This window comes from Somniosus microcephalus, chromosome 1 (genome assembly GCF_052327205.1).
Source record: "Somniosus microcephalus isolate GS21.2 chromosome 1, FLI_Smic_1.0, whole genome shotgun sequence".
NCBI lineage: Eukaryota > Metazoa > Chordata > Chondrichthyes > Squaliformes > Somniosidae > Somniosus > Somniosus microcephalus.
In genome coordinates this window covers 215,951,079-215,972,693 of record NC_140987.1, presented here as the reverse complement: position 1 = coordinate 215,972,693, position 21,615 = coordinate 215,951,079, and the positions used below count along the sequence as shown (strand labels likewise).

At 44.3% G+C, this 21,615-nt stretch overlaps 1 protein-coding gene across 3 annotated transcripts in view; it reads left to right on the top strand.

Annotated features, from left to right (window-relative positions):
* The window catches only part of znf366 (zinc finger protein 366), an 87,310-nt gene that overhangs the window by 15,127 nt on the left and 50,568 nt on the right, over positions 1–21,615 (top strand). The window contains exons 2-3 of one of the 3 annotated variants that reach the window (XM_085990076.1): positions 1,954–2,131; positions 5,296–6,595. In XM_085990076.1, coding sequence (XP_085846202.1) covers positions 5,318–6,595 — 1,278 coding nt within the window. In that variant the 5' untranslated portion in view covers positions 1,954–2,131; positions 5,296–5,317. The remainder of the gene's footprint in view (positions 1–1,953; positions 2,132–5,295; positions 6,596–21,615) is intronic. The other 2 variants (XM_085990067.1, XM_085990081.1) reach the window with 2 other exon arrangements.

The following is a 21,615-nucleotide window of genomic DNA, read 5'->3' as shown; positions in this document are numbered from 1 at the left end:
GTATAAAATTCTGACAGGGCTAGACAGACTAGATGCAGGGAGGGTGTTTCCCCTGGCTAGGGGGTCTAGAACGAGGGGTCACAGTCTCAGGATACGGGGTAGGACATTTAGGACTGAGATGAGGAGAAATTTCTTCACTCAGAGGGTGGTGAACCTGTGGAATTCTCTACCACAGAAGGCTGTGGAGGCCAAGTCACTGAGTATATTTAAGAATCAGATAGATAGATTTCTAGACACAAAAGGCATCAAGGAGTATGGGGCGAGAGCAGGAATACGGTATTGAGATGAGGATCAGCCACGATCATATTGAATGGCGGAGCAGGCTTGAAGTGCCGAATGGTCCACTCCTACTTCTATTTTTCTATCTGTGTTTCTATGTTTATACATAGCAGTAAGGTTCCAAGCTTGATCGCTGAGTGGAGCTTAGTCTGCACTGAGTTCGCTCATCTCAGCCAGGATAAGTGGTGCTACAACTCCCCACAGAACCCCAGGGTGAGAGAGAAGAAAATTAGCAATGGTTCCCACTCCTGATTGATGTCTAGCAGTCCCTACTGGAAGCGTGAGTGTGTGACTGTCAGGTAAAGAGAGTGTACCACAATTTTCTGTCTGCTAAATTTAATAGACAGAAAATGCATATCTAAATTCTTGAGATGCAATTCCGGCATGCAAAGCTCTATGCCAGGAAAATTAGAATTTACTCCTCTCCTTTCTAACTGTTTACTTTCATTATTCACCAATCGCAGTATGCAAAACCTTTCTTCCCATTGTTAATTTTCTCTGAAATCACATTCCAGCAAAAATATCTGCAAGATAGAACTGCCATATGACAGCTCCTTACTCTCGCAACTGGAGAGCCCTAAAAATAAAATTTAGCTCATAACAGCACCTAGCAAAAGTTACAAACATAGCCATAAATTTGACTCCAACAACTTTCCCACATACTTCACAATACCCACCAACAATGTTCCCCCTTATTTTTTTTGGGTGTGCGTTCCCTTTAACGGACTGCACAGTCATTCAAAGTTTTGCTCATGCGCAAAATTTCACATTTGAAAAGCCAGTCCCAGCTGCGCAGCTTAGAGGGAATATTGCCCACCAAGCCAGCTAACTTGGAGGCCTTTCGAGGTGGTTTCCCAGGCCTGCCCCATGCAGCATTTTGATGCGGATCCCCCAACAAGACTACAATTCTTTGGCCAGGTTTCCAATGCATGCACAAAGAAACATGCTTCTTTCTATAGTCTGCTCCCTCCTGATCTCACCACAGGAAGTTCATTAGTATTTCACTAGGCCTTTTTTGGAAGTATCAAGGTGTCAGCCTTGGTTTCATGGTAGCTCTATCACCTCTGAGTCAGAAGTCGTGGATTGAAGTCCCACTCTAGAAACTTGAGCAAATAATCTAAGGTGGCACTCCAGTGCAGTACTGATGGAGTGCTGCACTGTCGGAAGCGCCATCTTTCAGATGAGATGTTTTTCTAAGGCCCCAACTGCCCTCTCCGTGGAGTGTAAAAGATCCTGTGGCACTCTTTGAAGAAGAGCAGGGGAGTTCTCCTGGTATAACAACAGAAAATGCTGAAAGCACTCAGCAGACCAGGCAGCATCCATAGAGAGAGAAACAGAGTTAACATTTCAGGTCTGGGACCCTTCAGTTTTCCTGGTATGTTGGCCAGTATTAATCCCTCAACCAACATCACTAAAAATAGATAATCTGGTCATTTATCTCATTGCTGTTTGTGGGACTTTGCTGTGTGTATATTGGCTGCTGTACATTACCAACAATGATTATATTTCAAAAGTACTTCATTGGCTGTAAAGCGCTTTGGGACATCCTGAGGTCATGAAAGGCGCCATATAAATGCAAGTTTTTTCTTTCATTTACACTACTGAAATTCTCTGAGTTTGTTGATATCAACAGCTGTGTTTATCTACTTCTTTTTCATATTGACATCTCTCCAGAAAAACTGCAGGCGTGTTTCAGAAAATGGATGTGATTTTCTGGCACTGATTAGGGAAACAAATTCCCAAGAACAAGAGGTAGAATCCAGGATTATTCATGAAAGGCATGGCACAGGACCCTGGGGTTGAGTTTCCATGAATAATATCAGTGCAATCCGTTGGAGAATTTCAAACGTAAGTGAGTTACGACCAAGACCACTTCTGCTCATTTTTTCCACGATCTTTTATGCTGGTTCAAGATTGAATTCACCCGAATCAGGCCCCACTCAAAAACTGGCCAATTCCCAGGTCGAATTTGCGAGATTCTGCCGATTGCGCTAGCTAGGAAAGGCTCTTCACACTGCGCTCATTTTCTTAGGTGGACAGGCAATAATAAGCATGTTTTAAAAGTTTTTCCATATCAAAAAATATTTAATTTACTAAGAAACTGAGTAGCGTACAGCAATAAAACTATTAAATGGTTTGGTATAATTTTTTTAAGTCATTTTCAGTGATTTTAAATCAGGTTACTCACAGGTGGAGGATTGGACACCTTAATTAAAAATGTTTACTTTTGGTGATAAACCAATTTTCAGCTGAGTTAATAAAACTTTCTGTCACGCTGCCCGATTGTGCTGGTCCATTGAAGATTTTACGTTTACGATTATGCAAATTAATTTTAGCGGAAACTTGAATTGTAACCTAACCAGTGTAATTTTAAGCTAATTTTGGGTTCAATTGCGCCCAAAGCGGAAACTCTACTCCACCATGTTTCACACCAAATATTTGTTCCAGAATGATTTCTGTTTGTATCCCATTTGACATAAGCTTGATACATTTGTAATTATGCAATCAAGTCCCCTCTTAATATTGTTTTTTTTTTGGTCTGGTTTTGGAGCTTGTATAGAAGCATAATTTCTAAATTAAGAAAAGAAGTGATTGAAGAAGTCAAAAGAGACTTTAATACACATTTCATCTGTTCTTAATCCAGGCTTTCAAGATTTAAAAGGATCTGCTGTTATTCAGTGGTAACAATTTAATGTATATTTGCATAGGATGGTCAAACCGTTACCATTCACAGTAGCTAATACTAACAATGATTTAACACCTGATGGACACTATGCAGTTATGTAGATTCTATTTCTATCACTTTATGTAATATTTAAAGCATGCCATCTTTCCATTTAAATCTATCAAACAAGTCCCTATGCAATCGGAGACAAGCGCTACAAAATCACTGTCATCTGATCCACATGATACCTTATCATTCCAGTTAGGATCACATGGTTGATTTGCAAATCGGTTTTGTATAACCAGACATGGAGAAACAATTATGTGTATAGTTCAGAGTTACGTTATTCGATGTGTTTATATTTTCTAACTATATTATACAAAATAAAAATATTTAGAGTGTATTTCAAGGCTCTTTCCTAATATTGATAAGCTACTCTTTGTGGCGGGTGAAACTCAACTTCAGCGGGGGCGCAGAATGGTTGGAAAGGAAAATCAGGCAGGGTGTATAATGGGCAGCAGATCTGCCTACCACCCGCTTTGCTGAAGTTGAATTTTACCCCCAAAAGGTCTTCCTGGAAACACCTCTGACAATGGAGTGATACAGCCTAATTCCCAGATATCTAGCATACCCGCAGTTTGGAAACATAGGGGAGCTTTCTTCAACTGGGCACAGTCTACAACAGAGTAAATGGACGTTGAACTGCAATTATAAGTTAGGCAAAATAGGTATGCCGTTTTTTTAATGGTGAACTCAGCTTGTAATTTGTTCTAGGAACCAGGAAAGCCATATATGACTGCCACAGGTGGGGGAAGAACCAAAAAGTAATCAATCAAAGGGAAAAACACAAACTTCCATATTACAAATAATTACATTGTTTACCATCCACTTTATTTATTTTTCACACAAAAGCACTTTATATTGGACTCACAGATGAAGAGTTGTTAGAGAAGATGTTTTGTTCATGTTGAGATGTCACTTTTAATCACATTCACACTCCCTCTCATCAACCTGCTACCTATGTATGAGCTCATAATGTGAAGTTAGGATTCCATGTATTCACACATGTTAAGCAAAAACAATCATTCCTTTAATAAAATATGGTATTTTATGTTTCATTTATATATCTTCAGATTTTCCCTTGGCTATTTTTCAGGAGCTAATGATTTAAATGACTAACCCTAAAGTACAGAGCCTCAGATCACATTTCAATGTTGCTGTAGAAACTCAAATCTCCACTTTTAAACCTTTAATGATGCTATTATGCACTCAAGTTCTGCTTTAAAGGAAGAACGTCACAAAATATTAAATATTCTTCAATAAATAAATATAATAATAAAGTTCACTTAATATTAATGTTACTTGCTGCAGGTACAATTAAGTGCTCATATTTATTCTAACATTAAATTTGGAATTGTACCACCTTGAAATACAGATGGTTTAATTTTGAAACCAAGAACAGCCTCACTAGAGGATTACAGGTATATGTCTCTTCCATTGGCTCAGCTCAAAGTAGAATGGATTAGCTCTTTGATGCACCATGAGACCATAAATAGTCGAGTCATCTAATTCTGAGTTACCTGAATTGAATTTCATTTGTTTTTTAAGTTAGGGTCACAGTTTATCCCTCATTGCTGATTATAGTGATCTGGTAAACAAGGTGATACTTTATTGGCTATTGCTAATCATCAGAGCACCATTCGTAAGTTTTGTATAATAGAACTTATTGTACCCAATATGCACCAGTTCAAGGAGCAGCATGGTCCAGAAGAAAGACTGAGAATAACACTACCCGGTCTCCACCACATTTACACATGATTCACATTTCCACTGCGGAAATGGGTTTTATAATAATATTCAAGAGACATGGAAATGATGTCATAATGCCTTCGACATCTTTTTCCAGCCTTTGCACTCTTACAGTGCCAGGTGTCAATTACACCCACATATAATGAGCACCCAGGGTTGGGATAAGCTGTCAGGAGAAATTCATATAAAAGGGTAAAATAGGAAAATTAAATGAACAGTTCTTCCCTGATTTTCTTTTTTTTGTTTTCTTTTTACTGTTGCTATTTATGCTTTTACAAGTCTTTCTGGTAATTGCTCTGCTGCTGTTTTTTCTTCCAGCTCCATTAATGTCACCAATGGGTTTCCCATTGGGAATGCCCAGATATGTGAGGTTTTTGGAGGAGGAAGATAAAGACCAAACAGGATAAGAAAACCCATGGAAAAGGAAATCGGTTGGGTGTAAAATGGGCTGTCGATTTTCTATCGTTGGTTTTGCGCTATCGTCGCCGAAGACCAATTTCACCACCAAGACTTTATTTTTATGTTGTTTCCTTTATTTTAAGGAAAGAAGCTGAGTCAACATCAATGGAGAACAAGGCCACTGATGAAAATAATGAAGACATTCATATTTCCAGAGATGTGAAAGAAATACGGACTTCTCCACACTTCACAATGCAGCCTCTCCCACTGGCCATTAAACCAAACAAATTTACAGTCTTTGGAGACTATGAATCAACAATTGCATATTCTAGAAATGACATCTCTACTGCAACTGTAGAAAGATTCCCTGTAATCTCTGAAGGAGGATCTCGTAAGAGGAAAAGTACTCCCACAAAAGTAATTCATAGTGTTCAGTCAGAAGGCTTGTCAAAAGATATGGATGAACCTGAAGACATCAAAGTTGAATTGCCATCACCTAAACCCATAGCCCAAATGATAGACTTAAGCAATGTAGGGTTTCAGTTATTCAGAACTTTTGATCACCTAGGTACTATGGGCTTGAAGCACGAGTCTATTAAACATAACTTAATGTGGCCCACCAGTCCTCTGATGATGCATCCTTCTCGACCATATTTTGCCAATGTCCCTCCAGACTTTATGTTCCCTTTTGTTATGACACCATCAAATCTACATTTTAGATATCCTCTTCATCAAAATGGTCCTCTAGGAAATCTTAATGGAGGTATCTCTACTGCAGAAGAAAAGAAGAACACAGTTGAGCGAGTCGATGTTAACATTCAAATTGATGACAGTTACTATGTTGATGTAGGTGGTGATCAGAAACGCTGGCAGTGCCGAATGTGTGAGAAGTCATACACTTCCAAGTACAACCTAGTGACACATATTTTGGGACACAGTGGTATCAAGCCTCATGCTTGTTCTCAATGTGGAAAACTCTTCAAGCAACTGAGCCACCTACACACTCATATGCTCACACATCAGGGTACCAGGCCTCACAAATGTCATGTTTGCCACAAAGCTTTCACCCAAACCAGCCACCTCAAGCGACATATGATGCAACACAGTGATGTGAAGCCATACAATTGTGGCATTTGTGGTAGGGGTTTTGCTTATCCAAGTGAGCTAAAAGCCCATGAAACCAAGCATGAGAATGGTCGAGACAACATTTGTGTTGAATGTGGACTTGACTTCCCTACCCTAGCTCAGTTAAAGAGGCATCTGACATCTCACCGAGGTCCTACACTGTATCGCTGTGATGAATGTGACAAGACTTTCCAATACCCAAGTCAGTTGCAAAATCACATGATGAAACACAAAGATATCCGTCCATATATCTGCACTGAATGTGGGATGGAATTCATTCAGCCTCACCACCTCAAGCAACACTCCCTGACACACAAGGTAGGAATTTTGTGTAAAATAGAAAAGGGATATTTCATTGAAACCTTCTCAAAGATGATGGCACAACAGTTAATAAGATAGAAATCTACAGCAGTTTGTCTGTTGCAGGGAATTCTACCATATAGAAAAATAAGTCTTTTAATGATCTTGTTCATAGTTGCAATTAAATGGAACAATTTTTTTTAAATAAGCAAAAAGTGGAAAAACATGTTTAAGGTATGAGGGGAGGGGGAATTGGTCTTGAGCAATAGTGCAAATAGTCTGTTTTACAACCTGCCGGATTTCTTTTCTGTTGAAGTTAATGGTCCATATTTTCCGATGCACACCATTAGGGACATCGGAAATGCCAGTTTCAGGCATGCGAAGCGCAAGCGTTGAAAACCGGCATTTCCGATTTGTCAAGAATGTTCTTGACAGATTGGACATCTGCCCTGGAGAAGGGTCTCTGCGGGTGGAGAGTTCCGCTTTCTGCAGAACCTCCGCCCGCGGAAAACCCTTAGAAATCTTACCCCTGGCCTGCTTTAACCAGCATAAGAGTTTAAAAAGGAAAAAATAAATCTTCACTCATTTATAATTTTAAAATACTTTTAAAAAAGGTAGGTTTATTTTTAGCCCTGTAAAAAACTTTAATTATTTTTTTCAAAAAATTAAATTTTTGTTTAAAATATTTAATTTAATGTAATTTTAACTCATTTTAAAAACGTGATATTTAAAAAAAAATATTGAATGTTTTACAGTGTTTTTGGGGTGATCTCCATTCATATATTTGACAGGTCTATCTGTCAAGTGTATGAAGGGAGATTCCCCATGGCCCACGTGATCCCAGGGACGCTGCGAACTGTATGCGCCTCTGGGATATGTGGGCCCTGCACATTTCGAGTTGGAGAGGCCCAGGAGCGGAAGTATACGCACCTCGGGAGCCCTCAGGTAAGTCCGTAGATTTTTTCCAGATCGGAGGCCACAACTTTCTGGCCCATTTGCGTCGCTCCACCATTAGCTTCGCAAAAACAGCATCTCACGCTTAACCTCCCCGTGATTTTCTTAATATTGCTGCACTTGCACAATAATGGCACAGTGGTATACAGTCGGGGAGGAGTGGCCCTGGGAGTCCTCAGCATTGACTCCGGACCCCATGAAGTTTCATGTCATCAGGTCAAGCATGGGCAAGGAAACCTCCTGCTGATTACCACCTACCGCCCCCCCTCAGCTGATGAATCAGCACTCCTCCATGTTGAAAACCACTATGAAGAAGCACTGAGGGTAGCAAGGGCACAGAATGTACTCTGGGTGGGGGACTTCAATGTCCATCACCAAGAGTGGCTTGGTAGCACCACTACTGACCGAGCTGGCCGAGTCCTGAAGGACATAGCTGCCAGTCTGGGTCTGCGACAGGTGGTGAGAGAACCAACATGAGGAAAAAACCTACTTGACCTCATCCTCACCAATCTACCTGTCGCAGATACATCTGTCCATGACAGTATTGGTAGTAGTGACCACCACACAGTCATTGTGGAGACCAAGTCCTGTCTTCACACTGAGGACACCCTCCATTGTGTTGTGTGGCACTACCACCATGTTAAATGGGATAGATACAGAACAGATCTAGCAGCTCAAAACTGGGCATCCATGAGGCGCTGTGGGCCATCAGCAGCAGCAGAATTGTATTCCGCCACAATCTGTAACCTCATGGCCCGGCATAACCCTCACTCTACCATTACCACCAAGCCAGGGGAGCAACCCTGGTTCAATAAGGAGTGTAAAAGAGCATGCCAGGACCAGTACCAGGCATACCTAAAAATGAGGTGCCAACCTGGGGAAGCTGCAACACAGGACTACATGCATGCTAAAAAGCAGAAGCAGCATGCTATAGACAGAGCTAAGTGATCCCAAAATCAATGGATCCGATCAAAGCTCTGTAGTCCTGCCACATCCAGTCGTGAATGGTGGTGGACTATTAAACAACTAACAGGAGGAGGAGGCTCCATGAATATCCCCATCCTCAATGATGGTGGAGCCCAGCGCGTGAGTGCAAAAGACAAGGCTGAAGCATTTGCAACCATCTTCAGCCAGAAGTGTCGAGTGGATGATCCATATCGGCCTAGTCCTGAGGTACCCACCATCACAGGAGCCAATTTCAGCCCATTCAATTCACTCCATGTGATATCAAGAAATGACTGAGCGCACTGGATACAGCAAAGGCTGTGGGCCCCGACAACATCCCGGCTATCGTGCTGAAGACTTGTGCTCCAGAACTAGCCATGCCTCTAGCCAAGCTGTTCCAGTACAGCTACAACACTGGTATCTATCTGACAATGTGGAAAACTGCCCAGGTATGTCCTGTCCACAAAAAGCAGGACAAATCCAATCCAGCCAATTACCGCCCCATCAATCTACTCTCAATCATCAGCAAAGTGATGGAAGGTGTCATCGACAGTGCTATCAAGCGGCACTTACTCACCAATAACCTGCTCACTGATGCCCAGTTTGTGTTCCGCCAAGACCACTCGGCTCCGGACTTCATTACAGCCTTGGTCTAAACATGGACAAAGGAGCTGAATTCCAGAGGTGAGGTGAGAGCGATTGCCCTTGACATCAAGGCAGCCCTTGACAACAAGGCAGCATTTGACTGAGTGAGGCATCAAGGAGCCCTAGTAAAACTGAAGTCAATGGGAATCGGGGGTGGGGGGAAACGCTCCACTGACTGGAGTCATACCTAGCAGAAAGAAAGATGGTTGTGATGGTTGGAGGTCAATCATCACAGCCACAGGACATCGTTGCAGGAGTTCCTCAGGGCAGTGTCCTAGGCCCAACCATCTTCAGCTGCTTCATCAATGACCTTCCCTCCAACATAAGGTCAGAAATGGGGATGTTCACTGATGACTGCACCATGTTCAGTGCCATTCACGACTCCTCAGATAATGAAGCAGTCCATGCCCGCATGCAACAAGACCTGGACGACATTCAGGCTTGGACTGATAAGTGGCAGGTAACATTCGCACTACAGAAGTGCCAGGCAATGACTGTCTCCAACAAGCGAGAGTCTAACCACCACCCCATGACATTCAACGGCATTACCATCGCTGAATCCCACACCATCAACATCCTGGGGGGTCACCATTGACCAGAAACTTAACTGGACCAGCCACATAAATACTGTGGCAACAAGAGCAGGTCAGAGGCTAGGTATTCTGTGGTGAGTGTCTCACCTCCTGACTCCCCAAAGCCTTTCTACCATCTACAAGGCACAAGTAAGGAGTGTGATGGAATGCTCGCCACTTGCCTGGATGAGTGCAGCTCCAACAACACTCAAGAAGCTCGACACCATCCAGGACAAAGCAGCCCACTTGATTGGCACCCCATCCACCACCTTAAACATTCACTCCCTCCACCACCAGCGTACCGTGGCTGCAGTGTGTACCATCTACAAGATGCACTGCAGCAACTCGCCAAGGTTTCTTCGGCAGCACCTCCCAAACCCGCGACCTCTTCCACCTAGAAGGACAAGGGCAGCAGGCACAGGGGAACACCACCACCTCCAAGTTCCCCTCTAAGTCACTCACCATCCTGACTTGGAAATATGTCACCGATGCTTCATTGCCGCTGGGTAAAAATAGTGGAACTCCCTACCTAACAGCACTGTGGGAGTACCTTCACCACACGGACTGCAGTGGTTCAAGAAGGTGCTCACCACCACCTTCTCAAGGGCAATTAGGGATGGGCAATAAATGCTGGCCTTGCCAGTGATGCCCACATCCCATAAAACGAATTAAAAAAATGTTTAAATTGTCCATTAAACGTGTAACAGAAAGTTAAGTCTAATTAATAACATAAATACCCTTTTAATGATGTGATAATTGTTAATGACTGCCATTCAGCCTCTCTTGCCCAGACAGTAAACAATTATAAGTGTGGAGTCTCATTCCTTCAGGTTGTGAATTGTTTTAGGAGATTTAAAAAATGTCAATTAACAAAAATGTACTTTTCCTTTCTGTCTTTTTTTCTCTCCCTCTTAATCCAATCTTACTTTCCCTCTCTTTATTTCTCTTTCTGTACCCGATTTGAATTCACCCGCTCTAAATCAGCCTCCTTCTCAGTCATTCCTCTGTTTATTTCTCAATCCTTAATCTCATTGGTTATGGAGATACACTGTTTGTCCTGTTGATCACCAAGTTCCCAGATGCCCTGTTGTCCTCGCTGTGCCGTTATCAGCTCGCACTTCCAGCAACTTTGTGGGCAAAATTTTTTCAAACCCAAATGTACACATTGCGAGGCTTTATCAGTATTTTCTATAAACTGACAGTGCTTAGCAATGAGTAGATTATAGACATCTTCAGCTACTTGTGTTAGTCTTTCTTCTAATTGTCAAAGTGACATTTTTCTGGGCTATCTGGCCTTCCCTTCTAACATTTTATTGTAGCTGTGAGTGGAGTGGCTTGTCATATGCTTTTCTAGCATAATTATATTAGTGATCTTTGTGAGCAGTACCACAGGGGAACAGTACTGGTGACAAAAGGCTAATTCTCAGAGACTGACTTTAATGCAGAGGAAAATTGAGGTATTGGGCCTGAAAATCCTTAACAATGTTTGTGGCATATGGAGGTTCTACCTGCCCCAGGCCACATCGGGAATTCATTTCTAGTGAAAATCCTCAGGCCCAATAGCAGGTCCCTGGTGAAAATCAGGCGCAAAAGGCCTAATGGAGGCGCAAATTGTGGCAGGTCCTGGAAATGCTGGATTTTGCCACAAAACCACGAGGAATCAATCTCCCATGGATCCTAGGGAAGGCAGAACATCCATATGCCCCAAACATGGCCCATGATGTTGAAGGGAATGGGGTTGAGGGGAGGGATTTTCCATACCAGGATTTTCTTCGGCCTCAGCTTCCTTACTATGTAGCAACTTAGATGCCAGGATGAGCTCAGTATACAGGTGAGTGAAGGGGCAAAAGTGGGGCCCACTGGGATCTTCAGGCCTGAATGCTGTCCTGAAAGACCCCAGAAATTCTTAATTTGCCTATTCCGAGTGGCAGTCTTATTGGGCACTTTAGGGGAAGGCCGATCAGTGATCCTTGGTGGCCATTTCCCTCCCTCCTTTCCTGCAGCATGTGCCCAAGATACACTCACATTGGCCAAATCCATGCAAATAAGTTGACCCTGCTTTGACCCCAGAGACTACAGTGCCCATTCTACCACACTTACACCAACAGAGTGGGGCTGACCATCTTCAGGACCAATGACTCATACTTCTGTTCCCTCAATAGTAGAAGTGGATCAGAAGTGAGGATTCAAGAGGTGTCAATCAGAATTTGAACAGCTTTTCTGAATGAAAGCATCATTAGCATTAAGACATTGTATGTTAGCATAAGATGAGAAAAAAACATTCAGCCATTGGACTCCACTTCATTGAAACACCATCCTTGTACAATCTGCCTTTACACAAACTCAATCCCACATATTGGGCAGGATTTTCAATCGGCCGTGGAGTCGGGATTGGAGGCGTGCGGGGGGTTAAAATCCCGAAATCAGGGGTCCCGACCCCATCCCGCACCCAAACCTGCTTCCATGCCAGTTTCAAAGGAGGCAGGTACCCACCCCGCACTGGGACCCACCTACCCGAGGCGGGAAGGGATTAGTGCCAATTAACTGCCTGTTAACAGGTAGTTAACAGGCAGTTTTTAGCCTAATCCCTATTTTTAATGTTGAAGTGTAGGATTCCCGACGGCTCCAAACCATGCCAAGTTAGAGGAGGCAGGCCGTTGGGTTAAAGGATTTGGAGAGGTCGAGATGTCGGTGTTCAGGTGAGTGATGGGTGCATGAGTGCAAGGGTAAGTGTGTTTGGTGTGTCTAAAGTGATTAAATAAGTTTTACATACCTTTTCTTACCTTTTCAGCCTTCCTTCCTTTAGGTCCCAGGAGTCCCTCATCTCACCGGCACAGAAAGCAGAATGGTTGCGAACTGTCAAAAGTGACAGCCTGCAGCTTTCTGTGCAGGAGAGATTTCTAACTGAGTCTGTGGAGAAGGACTCATGTTAGAAGTAAGACTGTCAGCGTTTGACAGCTTCAAACAGCTGTGAAACGCTGATATTTCATCTGTCAAAACCTCTTGACAGATGAAATTTCAGTCTGTGACGTCACCTGTTGCCGGGTGGCCCTTAATTGGCCTGCTGAGCCCGTTGGGTGGGCTCAACAAGGTCAATCAAGTTAAAATCGCGTGGATTAGCCGCATCTCGATGGAGGCGGGACTACAACCCCGAAAGTTGTAGTCCCGCCTCCAACCTGACTCCTGAATGAAAATCCTGCCCATTTACTCTTCTGAGGAAAAGATCTGCATAAATCCTCCCTGATCCCCAAAAGTTAGCAAACAAAAGCTCCATAATATTGACCAATCCCTATTATCTCCATTATTCAAACTCTGGCCTTCTCCCTGCACAGGCAAATCCCAACCCTTCCCTGCAATAAAGGACCATTATGTCATGTGGAGTATTGATTAGCACAGTCCATACCTACACGATAAGCACCAGACCCATTACCTACCAAATATTTATCCAGTTCCTTTTTAAAGGATTTAATCATTAGCCTTAACATTTGCTGAGTCTATAATGCTTTTTCCCCCATTAAATAAGGCATACAAATCTTGATTCTCAAATCCACACTTATACCTGGAGCAAGACAGATCAATGGATATAAATCATACCATGTTATCTTTAATAGTCAGATTCTAACTGTTCTTTTAACTTGGAAAGCAATTATGTAAAAAAAATGTTCTTTCCATATGCTCCCTCCCCTGGCTGATAACCTACCACATTCATCATTTCCTCCCCAGTTTAGAAGACAGAACAGTGTAGCTCAAAGAGATCGCCATGGATTGTTTTTTGCTCAATCCGCTACTAAACATACTTGAACACAACAGGAAGGGACCCCGCCCCTTGTAGTTAACCCCTTGAGACGGGTGCAGCTTTCCCTCCAGGGACTTATAGCTACCAGCAATAGACAAAAGAAAAGTTGAGGAAGTTGACTGAAAGAGGACAGGATATAAACATGCCTGCATGCTTGGTAGATAGAAAGAGCATTGCACCTCTGGTAAATACTCAGCAGGAAGAGGAAAGCAGCTGGTGCTGAGATGTCTTAAAATTGTTTTGCTTTTTACTGTTTATTGCAAATTCTTTAGAGGCTTCAGTTCCCATCATTATGTGCGTGTTTCTTTAGTTTCTTTCATTTCTGGTGTAATTCTGCACATACAAAGTTATGGAACCAGTTAAATTAATTTTGTAGGATATTCGCTCCTATTCTAAATATGGAACATCATACTAAATCACTAATACTGCCTAGAGATAATGCCCTCCTCTCCTCTCTTATATTCAAAAGGGAATTGGATATATACTTGAAAAAGGGCTGTGGGGAAAGAGCTGGAGAGTAGGACTAATTGGACATCTCTTTCAAAGAGCCGGCACAGATATGATGGGCCGAATGGCCTCCGTCTGTGTTGTAAGATTCTATGATTCTCTGTTTCCTTCCTTCATATCTATGCAGAACTTAAATATGGGCCTAAATGACAGAGCATATTATCTAGGCTTGGCTGATAAGTGGCAAGTAACATTCACGCCACACAAGTGGCAGGCAATGATCATCTCCAAGAGAGAGTCTAACCACCTTCCCTTGACATTCACTGGCATTACTATCGACAAATCCCCCACCATCAACATCCTGGGGCTCGCCATTGACCAGAAATTCAACTAAAGTAGGTCAGAGGCTGGGTATTCTGGGGTGAGTGCTTCACCTCCTGACTCCTCAAAGCCTCTCCACCACCAACAAGACAAAAGTCAGGAGTGTGATGAAATACTCTCCACTTGCCTGTATGGGTGCATCTTGAACAACAGTAAAGAAGCTGAACGCCATCCAGGACAAAGCAGCCTGCTTGATCAGCAGCTTAGATATCCATCCTCTCCACCACTGGCGCCCCATGGTTGCAGTGGGTACTATCTACAGGAGGCACTGCAGCAACTTGCCAAGGCTTGGTTGACAGCACCTCCTAAAGCCGCAACCTCCACCACCTAGAAGGACAAAGGCAGCAGGTGTGTGGGAATACCAACACCTCCAATTTTCCCTCCAATTCACACACCATCCCAACTTGGACATATATCGCCATTCCTTCAATGTCGCTGGGTCAAAATTCTAGAACTCTCTATCCAACAGCACTGTGGGAGTACCTTCAGTTCAAGAATAAGCCTCACCACCACCTTCTCACATGCAACTAGGGATGGGCAATAAATGCTGGCCTTGCCAGCGATGTCCATCACAACAGCAACAACAACAACAACTTGTATTTATATAGCGCCTTTAACATAGTAAAATATCCCATGGCGCTGCACAGGTGCGTTATAAAACAACATTTGACACTGAGCCACACAAGGGGATATTAGGGCAGATGAAAGAGGTAGGTTTTAAGGAGCGTCTTAAAGGAGGAAAGAGAGGTAGAGAGGCGGAGAGGATTAGGGAGAGAATTCCAGAGCTTAGGGCCTAGGCAACAGAAGGCACGGTCACCAATGGTTGAGCGATTAAAATCAGGGATGCCTAAGAGGCCAAAATTTGAGGAGCGCAGGTACCTCGGAGGGTTGTGGGGCTGGAAGAAATTACAGAGATGAGGAGGAGTGAGGCCATGGAAGGATTTGAAAACAAGGATGAGAATTTTAAAATCAAGGCATTGCTTAACCAGGAGCCAATGTAGGTCAGTGAGCACAGGGGAGATGGGTGAACGGGATTTGGTGCGAGTTACTACATGGGCAGCTGAGTTTTGGATGATCTCATGTTTACGAATGTGGGAGGCCGGCCAGGAGTGCGTTGGAATAGTGTTGTGTCTCAAGGGGTTTTATACCCTTACCTATATAACAATTAAGAAGGACTCCGGGGTGGAGAGTTTAGTTAACGGCCATTTTATTTACAATGTGCTTCTTCACTCAATGCACTACATTTCCCATAGTGCATTGCAAATCACCACTACGGTATCCCATGTGGGACAATTCTAATACACATTCAAAATACACAACATATTTCCTCCCCCTTAAAATAGAATGTCCACAAAACAGAATAACTGAAAATGACTATAACTTTGGAAGATAGGGTAGACTGCCTCTACACTCCGCTAACCCTGGGGATTATTCTGCCCCATGCACACCGGTTAGCACTAACTGTAACTAAGGCGCTCTGGAGGCTGCCTTTCTCTTTGGGGGTAACGCCTAGTCTCAGGAGCAGGCTCTGGCTGGCTCTCCCGTGACCCTGCAGGCGTGGCTTCCTCCCTCGATGGCACAAGAGTGGATGGTGCCACCATCTCAGGGTCAGACGACCAATCCTTGCTGGAGCCCCCAGCAGGTCCTTGATCCTCTGTTTCTTGGGTTACCTGTGGCGACTGTCTTGGCAGTAACTGGTCTACATGCCATCTCCATGTTCGGTCGTCTCTGGTACGGACTCGGTATGAAACGGGGCCCGTCTTTTGAATGACCGTAGCCGGGACCCACCGCTCCGGGATGGTGTAGTTACGCATGAGGACTTTGCCTCCCACCACAAAGTGTTGTTCTTTGGACCTCTGAGCTCGTCTGCTGACTTGATCCTGCTGATTGGCGTGCACCACTGCTTCTGTGGACGTTGGCCTCAGCAGGTCAAGGCGTGTCTGTAGCTGCCTTCCCATGAGTAGGTAAGCAGGAGAAGCTCCAGTCGTAGCATGAGGTGTGTTTCGGTATTTCAGCAAGAAAGCATTCAGGCGCTGCTTTAGAGGAAATTCACTTCTTGCCGCTTTCAACGCGCGTTTCAGCATTCTGACAAATCTCTCCGCCAATCCATTCGTGGATGGATGATAAGGCGCGGAGAACGTGTGCTGGATTCCATTGCTCTTGAGGAACTCTTCCATCTCCTGGGATGTGAACTGTGTTCCATTGTCGGTTACGATCTGCTCCGGCAGACCAAATCGCCCGAACATCTCTCTCAGAGTCTCGATGGTTTTCTCCGTAGTGGTAGTGGACATTACTGCAACCTCCGGCCATTTGGAATGGGAGTCCACCGCGACCAGGAACATCGCTCCTTCCACTGGTCCCACGAAGTCCAGATGGATCCGTTGCCACGGTGTCGCCGGCCATTCCCATGGATGCAGTGGCGCTGCTTTTGGCGTATCCCTGGTTGTCTCGCATGATGGGCATGATTTCGCTTCAATTTCAATTTCATGATCCAGACCGGGCCACCAGAAGTAGCTTCGTGCCAGCTCCTTCATCTGGACAATACCACAATGTCCTGAGTGCAGCTCGTTGAGGACATGTTTCCGCAGCTTTGGTGGTATGATCACTCGCATGCCCCAAAGGAGGCATCCTGACGTGACAGACAACTCCTTCCCTCTTGACAGGTAAGGTAGGAGCTCAGGTGGTGCGTCTGACACCCGTGATCCGTCTCCTCGCATCACCCAATCCAGCACCTTGGATAGCGTAGGGTCAACTCTGGTCTCTTTCTTGACCTGCCGGGCCATGACAGGGGCATTGCTCACCATGTCAAAGCAGAAAATCTTCTGCTCACAGCCTTCAGAGGGCACAGGCAGCGGAAGTCTTGACAATCTGTCCGCATTGCCATGTGCTGCTGACCTCCGGTACTTGATGTTGTAATTGTGAGCGCTTAACATCAGTGCTCAGCGCTGCATCCTGCACGCTGCCAGGGAGGGTATTCCTGTGTGTGGACCAAAGATCGATGTCAGAGGACGATGATCCGTCAGCAAGGTGAATTTCCTTCCAAACAAGTAGTGATGGAACTTTTTGATTCCAAAGATGATGCCCAAAGCCTCTTTTTTGATCTGCGGGTATTTCACCTCTGCCTTGCTCAGGGACCTTGACGCAAATGCAATCGGCTTCTCTTCGCCTGAGGGAAAGATGTGGGACACGACCGCGCTGACACCATAAGGCGACGCGTCACAGGCCAGCTGAATCTGCAACGACGGGTCAAAGTGCGTCAACACTCTGAGGTCAGTCAAAGCTGCTTTGGCTTTCTTGAATGCAGCTTCGCACTCCTTCGTCCACGCCCAGGCCTTGCCCTGACACAGCAACTCATGTAATGGCTTCAACAGTGATGCCAGCTGTGGAATAAACTTTCCATAATAGTTCAGGAGACCTAAGAATAACCGCAGCTGACCGACATTTGTAGGTGCAGGAGCGTCGGCAATGGTTTTCACTTTCGACGATGCTGTGTGTAGGCCGTCCACGTCGATGACATGGCCTAGGTACTCCACTGATGGCTTGAAAAATTCGCATTTGTCCTTGCAAACGCGTAAGCCATATTCTTCAAGTCTTCCCAATGTCTTCGTCAGGTTCTGCAGATGCTCATTGTCGTCCTTTCCTGTGACACGGATATCGTCGCGATAACTTTGTACCCCTGGAATGCCGCTTAAGATCTGGTCCATAGCCCGCTGAAACAATGCTGGTGCTGACGTTATACCAAAGGGTAGGCGGCAGTACCTGTAGAGACCCTTGTGGGTGGTGATGTTGAGGTACTTCTGTGAGTCCTCTTCTACATGCATCTGCAAGTAGGCTTGGCATAGATCAATCTTGCTAAACTTCTGATCGCCTGCTAGACCCACGAAAAGATCTTCAATGATGGGGAGGGGGTACTGTTCAGCTGAGAGCACAGGATTCACTGTTACTTTGAAATCTCCACATAAGCAAACCGCACCGTCACTCTTCATCACTGGTACCACGGGCGTGGCCCACTCACTGTGCGAAACTGGCACCAGGACCCCTATCTTGACCAGATGCTCCAGGACAGCGTTGGCGGGAATCTCAAGCAGCAGAGCGGGGCTATAAAAGGCCCAGAGACCAGGTAAGGCCTACCAATCTCCAGTCTGGGAACTCGGAGGGAAGGAGAGAGGTAAAAAGTAATCCAAGTGTGACATCACCAGAAAGCGGGTAAGTGATTGGTTGGTGAGTATTTCTCCCTTTTTAAGCTTAAATCTCTTTGGTTTATAGTTTCTAAGGTGTGATATTCACCATCTAGAATCGGGGCAGAGGGTATTTAAGAATAATATTAATAAATTTAATTAATTACATAGAATGGGAGATCAGGTGATGTGTTGCTGCTGCAATATGCGGGAGCTGGTGAACACCATTGATGCTCACGGTGATCACATTTGCAGTAAGTGTTGGCTGCTCGAGGAACTCCGGCTCTGTGTTCAAGAGCTGGAGTCCGAGCTTCAAACACTGAGACACATCAGGGAGGGGGAGAGTTACCTGGACTCTGTGTATCACGAGGTATTCACACCAATTAGATTAATTAATTCAGATGTAGTCCGTGGCCAGGGTCAGGATGGCGTGACTAGAAGTGAGGCAGGTACGGGGATCCAGGAGGTAGTGTTGGAGGAGCCGCAGCCCTTGCACTTGTCCAACAGGTTCGAGGCTCTTACTCCCTGTGAGGATGGGAACAGGGACTGCGGGGAGGATGAGCAACCTGACCACAGCACCGTGGAGCAGGGGGCCATTCAAGTGGGGGGAGTTAAAAGAAATGTTGTAGTGGTAGGGGATAGTATCGTTAGGGGGATAGATAGAGTTCTTTGCAGCCGAAAGCGAGAGTCCCGAAGGCTGTGTTGCCTGCCCGGTGCCAGGGTTAAGGACATCTCCTCTGGACTGGAGAGAAACTTGGAGTGGGAGGGGGAGGATCCAGTTGTCGTGGTCCATGTTGGTACCAACGACATAGATAGGACAAGGAAGGAGGTTCGGCTGAGGGAGTTTGAGCAGCTAGGGGCCAAATTAAAAAGCAGAACCACAAGGGTAATAATCTCTGGATTATTACCTGAGCCACGAGCGAATTTGGCTAGGACAAATAAAATTAGAGAGTTAAATGCGTGGCTCAAAGACTGGTGTGGGAGAAATGGGTTTTGCTTCCTGGGACACTGGCACCAGTACTGGGGCAGGAGGGAGCTGTTCCGTTGGGACGGGCTTCACTTGGCCAGTGCTGGGACTAGAGTCCTGGCGGATCATATAACTAGGGCTGTAGAGAGGGCTTTAAACTAACGAGTGAGGGGGAGGTTCCTAGAGAGCAAATAATAAAAATGACAACAGAGAAGGTCATAGACTTAGGTAGCAGTGGGGAAATTAAAAACCAGAGCGTGTCAGGAAGGGGCAGAAGGTATGGAGTAAAAGGTAAAGCAATAAAAAGGGCAAAGGCAGGAACTAAGTGTCACAAAACATATTTGAAAGTTCTCTATCTGAATGCACGTAGCATTCGTAACAAAATAGACGAGTTAATGGCACAAATAACTACATATGGGTATGATCTTGTGGCCATTACAGAAACATGGCTGCAGGGTGACAATGCCTGGGAATTAAACATACCAGGTTATTTAACGATCAGGAAGGACAGGCAGGAAGGAAGGGGAGGTGGGGTGGCTATGTTAATAAAGGAAGGAATCACTGTAATTCAGAGAAATGATATTGGGTCAAAAGATCAGGATAATGAAACAGTTTGGGTGGAGGTAAGGAATAATAAGGGGAAAAAAACACTAGTGGGCGTAGTCTATAGGCCTCCGAACAGTGGCAACTCTGTTGGACGGAGTATCAATCAGGAAATAGTTGAGGCTTGTAATAAGGGAACATCTATAATTATGGGGGATTTTAACTATCATATTAATTGGACAAATCAAATTGGGCAGGGCTGCCTTGAGGATGAGTTCATTGAGTGTATTAGGGATGGGTTTCTTGAGCAGTATGTAACTGAATCGACCAGGGGGCAAGCAACCTTAGATCTAGTCCTGCGTAACGAGACAGGATTAATTAAAAATGTCCTAGTAAAGGATCCCCTTGGAATGAGTGACCATAACATGGTTGAATTCCATATTCAATTAGAGGGTGAGAAGGTTGGATCTCAAACAAGCATGCTAAGCTTGAATAAAGGAGACTATGAAGGTATGAGAGCGGAATTGAGTAGAGTGGATTGGGAAAATAGATTAAAGGGTAAGACGATACATGATCAGTGGTGTACATTTAAGGAGTTATTTTACAACTTCCAAAAAATATATATTCCACTGAGAAGAAAAGGGTGTAAAAGAAAAGACAGCCATCCGTGGCTAAGTAAAGAAATTAAGGATAGTATTCGACTAAAAACAAGGGCATATAAGGTAGCCAAATCTAATGGGAGAATAGAGGATTGGGAAAACTTTAAAAGACAGCAAAAAATAACAAAAAGATTGATTAAGAAAGGGAAGATAGATTATGAAAGTAAATTAGCAAAAAATATAAAAACCGACAGTAAGAGTTTTTATAGTTATATAAAAAGAAAAAGGGTGGCTAAGGTAAATGTTGGTCCCTTAGAGGATGAGACCGGGAAATTAATGGTGGGAAATATGGAGATGGCAAAAACACTGAATGAATATTTTACATCAGTCTTTACAGTAGAAGACACTAAGAATATCCCAACACTGGACAAACAGGGGGCTAAAGGGGGGGAGGAGCTAAACACGATCAAAATCACTAAGGAAGTCGTACTCGGTAAAATAATGGGACTCAAGGCGGATAAATCACCTGGACCTGATGGCTTACATCCTAGGGTCTTGAGGGAAGTGGCGGTAGGGATTGTGGATGCATTGGTAATAATTTTCCAAAACTCCCTGGACTCGGCAAAGGTCCCGGCAGACTGGAAAACTGCTAATGTAACACCCTTATTTAAAAAGGGCAGTAGGCTGGAAACTATAGACCGGTTAGCCTAACATCTGTGGTAGGTAAAATTTTGGAGTCCATTATTAAGGAGACAGTAACAGGACATTTGGATAATCATAATTTAATAGGGCAAAGTCAGCATGGTTTTATGAAGGGGAAGTCATGTTTGACAAATTTGCTGGAGTTCTTTGAGGAAGTAACGTATAGGGGAACCAGTGGACGTAGTGTATTTAGACTTCCAAAAGGCATTTGACAAGGTGCCACACAAAAGATTATTGCTTAAGATAAAAAATCACGGGATTGGGGGTAATATTCTGGCATGGATAGAGGATTGGCTATCTAACAGAAGG